General features: G+C 32.6%; 1 protein-coding gene and 1 long non-coding RNA gene across 2 annotated transcripts in view; one reads left to right on the forward strand and one right to left on the reverse strand.

Moving 5' to 3' along the window:
• Positions 1 to 2,118: 2,118 nt before the first annotated feature.
• On the reverse strand, positions 2,119 to 3,502 carry LOC107653605 (protein S100-B-like). The gene is made up of 3 exons (XM_016440353.1): positions 3,415 to 3,502; positions 3,011 to 3,185; positions 2,119 to 2,283 (listed from the first exon to the last, which is right to left on the reverse strand). Exons 2-3 carry the CDS (start codon positions 3,146 to 3,148, stop codon positions 2,134 to 2,136), a joined length of 288 nt encoding a protein of 95 aa, XP_016295839.1. The 5' UTR covers positions 3,149 to 3,185; positions 3,415 to 3,502; the 3' UTR covers positions 2,119 to 2,133.
• A 3,821-nt stretch (positions 3,503 to 7,323) lies between these two features.
• Positions 7,324 to 10,157, forward strand: part of LOC107653606 (uncharacterized) — a 27,364-nt gene continuing 24,530 nt past the window's right edge. Inside the window, exon 1 of the long non-coding RNA XR_001630241.1 lies at positions 7,324 to 7,421. This is a non-coding gene — a long non-coding RNA (uncharacterized LOC107653606). The remainder of the gene's footprint in view (positions 7,422 to 10,157) is intronic.

Below are 10,157 nucleotides of genomic sequence, written 5' to 3' on the forward strand. Positions count from 1 at the left end.
TTATGTTCCAAAAACAGCAGACTGAATACCACCACAGAGCTCCTTTTTGGCAGCAAGCCGAGTTCCCAAATTCTACTCTGGTGTCCAATCCAATGACCTCATGGGACATTACCTACTGTGAGATGCTAAAAGACTGGTCATAGTCAGACCACACAGCTGGGTAAACACACACACACACACACACACACACACACACACTGCGTGCCTCATTTGCTCAACTCAGCCAAAGCAATCACCCCAAGGCACACATCTTTCACTCCAGAAATTCTGTGGACACTTATTTTATCATGTTTTATTTATTTATTTATGCTTTATTGCATTGTCAAATAAATCCAGTAACTTTATCATATTGTGTCCACCCTCTACCTCAACATATTTCTCATTTCCACAGCTCAGATCAGGGAACTTGCACTGGCACGGCACAACACTGCCACTTACCGGGAGCATTCAGTACGGCAGACTGTGATTGGTTAATACTTAAAAGTCCTTCAAACAAACTTGTATTTGTGTATTTAGACTTGTGTATTGCATATAAATATGTAAGTGATTTTCAGGTTGCTTAATGTAAACACACTTGAGACGAAGAAGGCATTCTTTATCAGATTGTGTGCATATTATATTTATCATCTTTCAGGGTCTTGCTGCGCGACCATTGATCTGTTAATTAACACACGGATGTGAAGGCCTCTGTATTGACAGTTTGTGCTCGGTAATGATAATACCTGCGGGACATCTAAATCAATGAAAGTCACAGGGGACAATGCCAAGCAGTTGTTTACAGGCATTCTCTAGCTGTTTACCATTTTTTTTCTGGAGGATAAGGTAACGCCAAACATTTAAGTAATGATTTTCTTGGTTTATATAAAAGGTAATTATTGATTATACACCCAGTGAGACCCAGTTCCTCTTCACAAATGCATTTAAATGAGATTTAAAAATATATATATTAGAATTTATTATTAATTCTGTTTTGCCAAAAAACATAAAACCATGAAGTATCATACTATAACTAACACAATAGGATTCATGGGTAAAGAAAACTTTATTTTTTGTTAATGAGATATTATGGAATTATATTAAACATCTTTATTTTAAAACTAGATAGATAGATAGATAGATAGATAGATAGATATTGCATTAAAGATAGGATATAGAATTTTACTGAACATTTTTATTTTAAAACTAATGCAGTCAATGTTTCAAAAATTCACACGTTACTTGAATTTCATCTGTTCACAATTTTTATTTTGCTAGTTTCTATTCCATAATTCTAACAGTTTGGCTTCTGAAACATATTCATCTTTTAAGTTTGTAAGGAAACTTTCATTGTAGGGCCTTGTTACACAAATTTGTGTAAATTTTCATAATACATTCTTATTTAAAATGTCACATTAAGTTTAATAATTTGTAGATTTAGTAGATCTAGTTACGATTTACACCTTGTTTACAACACACAAAATTCCTTGTTTCATGAAGTTAGCCTAATGTTTTGACATTGACTGTTAGCTTAGGTTACAATTTGAAACCACAATTCATGTACTATTAAAAAAAAAATAGCTAGTACATTTTCTGGATATTCAATACATGAAAAACATGAGTTTTCATGCCTTTAATAACATATGGGATTGATTTGAAATTCCAAATCAATTAATGGATGGTTGTAAACATCATATTAGATTTTTTCAAAGGAATAATTTGCTTTGGTGGGTCTTTTTAAAGCACAGTATGATTTGTCTCAGGCCCCTGGAACAATCTGACGTAAGTCAATAGCAGCCTAATAGTCTGAAGCTAATCAGGAAAAACATTTCACAATCATCCTGGACCTGAAATGGCAAGAGCGCAACACCTGGTCCGCGTTTCACTCGATGAGATTTATGATGGGGATGTCTTGGAGAAAAAAAAATGCCTAGGCAAAATAATAGAAACATGCTTTGTAATAAATGATGAACTGGTTTTGAGTCTAGCAAAACAAACGGTCGTACAAGCTGCATGTACATTCTGTCCAAACTAAACAACAATCCTAATATGATGATATGATAAAGAACAAAGCAAACTTTAAGAGAAGGAATGTATTGTGACTCATTAAGATATGAAAACTGAACTTGTTTTTTTTTTTTTTTTTTTTAATTCGACTCATTCGTCTTCGTGATGTTCGAAAAACTCATGGCAACAGATGGTAACCATGGTGATGAAGGTCATGAACTCTTGAAAATCACACTCCGAGTCACCATCGGTGTCCACGCTTTCCATCAAACTGTCCATTGTTGCTTGATCTTTCACATGCTGAGTGAGATAAAAAGAAAAAGAAATAGGATGTAGCTAATTTGCTTAGCATTTAAAATATTTAATCGTAAATGTCTGGCACAAAAAAATTAAATTCTGACATAAAGCCTAGACTGTAAATCAAAATGTAGTGTAAAAAAAAAAAAAGTTTGAAGTTTAATTACCTGAGAAGAGTCGGAAAAGAAAAAGCTTAAGAAATAGGAAAATGGCTAATTCGTTTAGCATTAAAAATATTCAATCGTAAATTTTGAACACAAAAACTCAATTCTGACATAAAATCTTGACTGTAAATCAAACATTATTTAAATTTCAAGACAAAGTGTAGAGTAAAAAAACAAGTTTTTAAGTTGAATTACTTTGGTAAGAGTTGGAAAAGAAAAAGCTTAAGAAATAGGAAAATAGATAATTTGCTTAGCGTTAAATATTTAATCGTAAATTTTTGACACAAAAACTGAATTCTGACATAGTGCCTTGACTGTAAATCAAATATTCTTTAAATTTCAAGAAAAAGTGAAGTGTAAAAAAAGTTTGAAGTTGAATTACCTTGGTAAGAGTCGGAAAAGAAAAACTTAAATATGAAAATAGCTAATTTGCTTAGCATTACAAATATTTCATCAAATTTTTGATACAAAAACACAATTCTGACATGAAGCCATGACTGAAAATCAAAAATTCTTTCAATTTCAAGTCAAAGTGTAGTGTAAAAAAAAGTTTGAAGTTTAATTACCTCGGTAAGAGTCGGAAATTCATTGGTGAGCAGATCCTTGAGTTCGCTCTTTTTTAATTTGTGCTTGTCACCTTCTTTGGACGAGTATTTGTGGAACACCTCAATGATGGTTCCCAGGCAGCTCTCTAAGTCTGACATCTTTATGTAGTGTAGCGTTCGACGATAGCAAGAAGCACTAAAAATGTGAAAATGTTTAAAAGCAATTTCAAGCTGTTTTAACTTTTCACTCAAATGACTGTAAAAGTTTAAGTGTTGAAGCAATTTTATGGACCATTAACTTTCTTTCTGTCTTTTGCAAACACATTTCTAGTCATTATGTAGTTAGTTTTGCAATTTGCAGTTTGGAACACTTGGAGCAAAATAAGCTGTAAAACATTGCAATGATAAAAACTTACTACACTTACCAGCAGAGAGTTTGTTCGAATGAGGCGATTCAGAGCAGAGTGAGATGGGAGTCCATTTATAGGTCTGAAACGGAGGGGCCTGTAACTTGGAGATTCTGACCTGTCAATCACCAGAACTGACCAATCAGCTTCTGACCTTGTTCTCACTCCACTACACACACATTCAGAGTGAGATACAAAGATATTAATATAAACACACACACATAGTATAACACTTGTGTGACACATTTGAGTAAAGAAGCTTAATAAAATTATATTATATACACACAATAATGCCTTTGCCAACTTTTAAAGCATATTGCTTCATTTACATGTAATATTTGTAGGAAAATTAAACTGGGTTTGTTTGTTTTTTCTGTTAAATCTGGTAGATTTTTTGTTGTTATTGGGTTTCTGAAACTTGATACTAAGTATGTTTATTGTTTGAACAGGCCTTTTTTTTTGTATGTTTCTTTGAGCAAGCATTGTCCTGTCAGTCTTTTTCCAAGGAATCAAATACAGTATCCTGTTTCTATACATTGGTTGTCTCGTCCTCTTGTTGTAGGCCATAAGGATATATGTTCACTACGTTTTCCTTTTCGTTTTCCTTTTGATCTTTCTTGGAAGTTCTGTTGCCCATAAGCGCACACAAGTGTTTTGTTGTCAGGCATCTCGGAGGATAACAATAGTGTGTTTGAGAGGAAGTGAGTGGTGTGGCATGTTAATCAGCCGATCCTTTTCTGTTATAGAATTGGCCAGACGTGTGTCCTAAACACCACTGGACTATTAAACAGCTTTAACACCGAGACAAACACTCTCACACATAATATAATATAATATGATATAATATAATATTTATTTATTTTGTTTCTTTTGTTTTTGTTGTTGAGAACATGAAATTCATGAAAGTTTATGTTTCAATGCAATATACTTTTCATAACTATCAATAATTACTGTTTAAACACATATAAATGCGAATGTATATTATGTCACGCATTGTCACTAAAGTTGCAATATTATAAAAAATATTATTTTTATTATATAAATGTTTATTGAATTTTTGTGCATTATTACTTCTTTGTATTTTCAAAACTTTGAATACTTACTATGATACACTTACTAGTTATAATAAAGCTAATTAGTAAATACTATAATGTATTAAATTGTAATGATTATTACAATTCTACAATTGTTCTAGGCCTATATAAACAGCGAAATCTGAAGTCATGAAGTCATCCTCCGTATAAAAACGAAGAGGTGCATGGGAATGCAGTCACAGGGCACTACGATCCTTCATCCCACTCCTCCCTGGCATTTGTCCAGTGGGCCAGACGGTTGGTGATTGTCGGACGGGTTTTTTTCCACCATAATAAATGTGTCTTTGTGGCCTCACATACGCAGCACAAGCACACTGTTGTCGGCAGCAAACACTGCATCTTGTGTGGGCCTCGCTGTCCTGACGGCCTTTCTCAGGGGTCAGATGGATAAAACACCCCGTCAACAAATCAATAATCCATATCTCTGCCTGTCTATACTCATGTGTTGATTTTTTCATCACATTGTGATCTGGAAGCTGCGTTCGTTGACGATAGACTGACTCGGATGACTGTTCAATCATGGGCTCTGTTGTTTTGCCGTGATGAATCAGTGGTCTTGATCCAGATCCATTGGGTCAGCTTTTATTGTTTTTTGGGCACCAAATGTCCCTAAATGTCATTTTAATGTAATTTAATAATTTATTTATAAAATAAAATTAAGTTACATTTTTTTACAAATAATTAATAAATTAAATAATTTAAAATCCATTAACAGTTAAACGTAATATTAAATCAAATTAAATTAGAATAATTAATAAATACAATAATAATTTAATAACATAATATGGTCCTTTAACAATTAAACTTAATATTAAATTAAATTAAAATATATAAACAATATAAATTAATAAAACAAATAATAAATACAATAATAGTTTAATAAAATGGAACTCTTAAATGGTTAAACTTAATTTAATATTAAATCAATTACATTAAAACAAATAAATTATATAAATGATATAACAAAATGAGACCCTTTAACAGCTACAATTTATATGAAATGAAATTAAAATAAATAATAAACAAAATAAATTACCAAAATAATTAAGAAATAAAATAATAATAAAATAACATGAGGCCCTTTACAGGTTAAACAATTTAATTTAATTTTAAATCAAATTAAATAATAAATAAATAAAAATATATGAGGCCGTTTAGCAGTTAAACTTAATATTAAACTTAATATTAAGTTTAAATAAGTAAATTCATAAATTAATAAATAACTCCAGTTAACAGATTATATCAAAATCAATAAAAAAACTAAATGAGTTAATGAAATAATTAATGCATAAGAATTTAATAAAATAGTATGATGTCGTTTAACACTTAAACAAACAAACAAACAAACAAACAAACAAACGTTGATGCAAGGTCTCCACCATAAAATCAAATGTGTGTGTGTTTGTTTTAGTCTGGCTGTGAATAATCTCCTCTGTACAAAACGACCGAATAAATGAGCTTTTGTTGGCCACTGGATTGAGGAACCTGTTCTCTCCCTGCCTGTTGTGTCAGCCATATTTGGCTGCCCAGTGCACTCTGGGATACTGGTGGTGGCCTGACAGAGAACTCATTCTGAGCTCCAGCCACGCTCAGGATCACATGCTCTCATTGACTACTGTTTTCTTACTATGGCTCTATCTATCACTTTCACAATTTCACTAAAATGAGCGTTTGTATATTTAGAAGCTGTATAAAGAAAAACACAAGGGTGAAAAAGTCATTCACTGCTGATACTTCACTTGCTGGTTTAGTATTTTGATTAAACTTAGGTTTAGTTATTTATTTAATTTTAACTTTTCTTTTCGATTGAACACAAGATCATCTCAAAGTAAGAGGATTTTGGACCAATGGAATTTCACAGTGGGTGGGGCTGGTTACATGACCTTCAAAAATATACTGAAACTATTTAAAATAAGTATATTTTTAAATTAAAAAGTGTAATTTTATCAAATTGCTCATAGTATTTAGTTTTGTATTTATTTGAAGACCCCTGGGTTTTTTTTTCTTATTATTTTTTTATTGAGTAAATGTATTATTATTATTATTATTATTATTATTATTATTATTATTGGGATTGGGATTTTTTATGTATTAAAAAAAAATCCTAACAATATTAATCCTGATTTCCACATTGATACTGTAAAATACATATACATATATTATATACATACATAATATTATACATATAATTTTTTCTTAATTGATATTAACATGTTTTTGTTGCCTTAAATGTTCATCTGTGAACTGCAATTGCAAAAAAAAAAAAAAAAACTGGACACTATACTTTTTTTTTTGCCTGTGAAATCATGTTTGACCTATTAAATAATTCTTAATGTGAATTTTCTAATAATTTATAACAATAAATCGTTTTTTTTTTCCATCTCAGGGTCTGTACCTATTTAGAACCAATATCAGTCAATGCAAATTACATTTGTGCAGAGATATAAAAAATAGATAAAGAAACCATCATTTTTGCCACCTCAGTTGATAAATAATGCTGTTTCTGCTGAGCTTAGGCTGCTTTTCGCAGGGAAACAGTCAGGAACCAGGATTTACAAAGACAATTACGACCTAACATTTCATCGCTTGATCTTCCGAACGTTAAGGAACGAAATGTGTGTGTTCTGTTTGCGGGTGGTTGATCGGAGAGAACATTTTATTAGTTTGGCCACATTCACTTGCGTCCGAAAAGAAAGAAGAAAGCCTCTGGAGTATTTTTCAGGTTAACTTTTCTCTCCATACAAATCACCCAGCGAGACTCACTGGCCTTCCTGTGGCTTTGGCTGTTGTCATGGCGATGACCTGTTGCCGCGCTGCAGTGGCGGCTTTTCGTTCCCACCATCTCGCTGAGCCAGAAAGGTTCGCCAGAACGCCGAGTCATCGCTTGGAAACGCGCCGCGGTACAAGTAACGAACGAGGGCAGCTCTCCAGGTGCTAAAGTGTCCCTATTCACTCCAGCTCTAATAAAAATCACGCTTTTGACGCTGAAAATACCAAAACTTGACATTTGCTACAGTCGAGTGTTAGTTCAAAACGTTTCTTTCACATACGCCCACATGGGAGCATCGCTATTATGCTGTCATATATTTTATGAAAACATCCAGTCTCTTTGAAAACAATTCAGAGTTGGTTAAAACATGTTAATGGGCTTATAATGCTTTTGTTTGGATGTATTTGTCACTGCAATTGCGGTTTAGGCTGTTTTCCTCATCTGCAATGTTTATGCTTAACCACTAGGTGGCAGGCCTGTCTTTCTCTTATACAGCTTTGCTCTGTACTGCGGGGTTATTAAACAGGAAGCTGTCTGGGCACGTAGGTTTCTAATCTGCCCCGTGATTCCTAACTGCAGTGTTTCGCCTGGTCTGTTTCCACAGATAAACTATCCAGTCCACAGAAGCTTTAAGCCACTTGTCCCGGTAAAACAAGCTGCGGTGTGGCAGTCATGTGTATTATGGTTTAGAAGTCACGTGACTCCCCTAATGAGGGGTAGCGGTGTATGATGTTGATGGTAATATCGAACATTTTGCTTAGTGGATATCTCATATATAAATATAAAAATAATATAAAATAATAATATGAATATTACATATTTGGTATAATATTAGGCCTATGTAATTGTTTTTTATTCTTATTTGAAAAAATACAATAATATTACAATTAATTATTAATCAGTATTTAACAATATTAATCAATTACTGTGAGATTTTCAGCAATATTCTTCTTAGTGGATATTTTAAATACTTATACATAATATTTTGAAAATTACAATATTTGATAGTATAATAGTTTAATATTGTACTATTTATTTTATTTATTAAGGTCATATTTTATTATTTATACATTGAATAACAATGTGATAATCAACAGTGTAACACATTTTTACCATGTTTCAAATTTTAAAAAAGTAAACTTATTGTGATGAGACTCGTTACAGCGTTTGTACTAGCAAGCTAAAAATATTAGTAACTTTTGAAAGACGCAGTAGCAACAGTACATTTTTTAACTACATTTTTCAGAAGCATTACAGTAGCTAAACACATACACAGTAAAAAAAAAAAAAGTAAATACTGTTAAGTAGCAATATTAATATATATTTGTTATACTATTATATAATTGTTATTATTATAAAAAAAAATCTAAAACAATATTAAAATTCATTAATATTAATCAGTGTGAACAGTAATCATTAATATTTATAAAGTATAAAATTAATAATGTATTTATTAATATGGTCATATTTTTTATTTATATGTCATGCATGACAGTAAGAATGTGATAAACTCTGTGTAACCATGTTTCAATGAATCAACAGATTTTCCCCAGAAATCAGCACAGAATATAAAAAACTTAATTTGATTAAATATTTACTTTTATAACTCTAAAAGTTGGAATTTAATGAGAACTAAAGCATTTTAATAACAGCAATTTTACTAGCAAGTAATTTGCAAAAAAATGTGATTCACTTTTAAAAGATACAGTAGCAACAACACTAACTTAACTATGTTTTTCGAACGTTTAACAGTAGCTAACTGTTTTCAAAACTGTAGCTTGTTTATTAACAAGATACTTTTTATTGCTACTTGTACTGGCTATTCGTAGCGGTTGTAGTGTGACAGAGTGCAACATCGCTATTTTTGTCACACTGTATTGCGGGAGCAGATTTAGACTAAGTGAGCTTAGGTAAAGATTTTCAACAATGTTTAAAATTCAGAAAAATAGGCAGTTTTAGCTCAATTGCTTAGCTTAAAAGTAGTTAGCTACGTTTGATTTGTACCTTTTTAACAGCTTTCTCCACTTGATTAACTTTTAGCTTGATGAGCTACAGTTTCAAATTAGCTTCCTCAACACTAGTTGATGTTAGCCAGTTAGCAATACTTGGTTAAATGTTGTTTAACTGACCATGCTGGTGTCTATAACACAGGCTATATTTCACATACAGGTGTGGTGGCATATGCTGATATAAAAAAGAAATGAGAAATAGGAAGTCACTTGCTAGGTTCACCGTAATGTTCCGTACAGGGCTGCCGGGTCGATTGGCAGCACAATAGCCGGATCAATATCTGGCCCAGTTGTGCCGCTTAGTGAAGAGCGGTTTGATCTATAGCATGGAATTGGTTTGGCTAGGAATCGGGGCTCGTGTAAACGGCCTTTATTTGAGTCAGTCATCTGCTGTAGTAATTAGAATCGGAAGTAAGTCTCAGCGCTCAACGTCCCTGTGATTAACAGGTGAAGTTCAACATGAATCCCTCAGCGCAAACAAACATAGACGTGCGCACATGGTCAGCTAGAATTAACGCTGAGCTCATGTAACAATTTCACAAAACTTAAAAATTCAAATGTTTTATCAAAGACTTTATTACCCCTGCTGACATTTTTGCTGATGCCAACTAGAATGAAGATCAAGCTGAGTAATATTTGGACATTTACCCTCCTAGACATCGTCTCATTATCGTCCCGTAGTAAACAAGCTTTGCAAACTGCCAAAAACAACACAGGCTCAGTAATTAAATTGGATTAAGTGGATTATGCGGCCCTTGTGATGAGTTGGCTGCTTGCTGCAGATTGGCACCCGAAAACAGTTTGGCTTGTCTTCACCTTACCATGTCAACCCACATGAAGATGCACACACACACACACACACACACACACACACACACACACAAAGAC

This window comes from Sinocyclocheilus anshuiensis, unplaced genomic scaffold, assembly GCF_001515605.1.
Source record: "Sinocyclocheilus anshuiensis isolate Anshui unplaced genomic scaffold, SAMN03320099.WGS_v1.1 scaffold1079, whole genome shotgun sequence".
In the NCBI taxonomy this organism is placed as follows: Eukaryota; Metazoa; Chordata; class Actinopteri; order Cypriniformes; family Cyprinidae; genus Sinocyclocheilus; species Sinocyclocheilus anshuiensis.

Bases quoted from the DNA above. Each gene is read 5' to 3' on its own strand.
- LOC107653605 (XM_016440353.1), bottom strand. From the start codon at position 3,148: ATGTCAGACTTAGAGAGCTGCCTGGGAACCATCATTGAGGTGTTCCAC. The intron at 2,284-3,010 runs GTAATTAAACTT...TATCTCACTCAG, and splicing joins AATTTCCGACTCTTACCGAG to CATGTGAAAGATCAAGCAAC.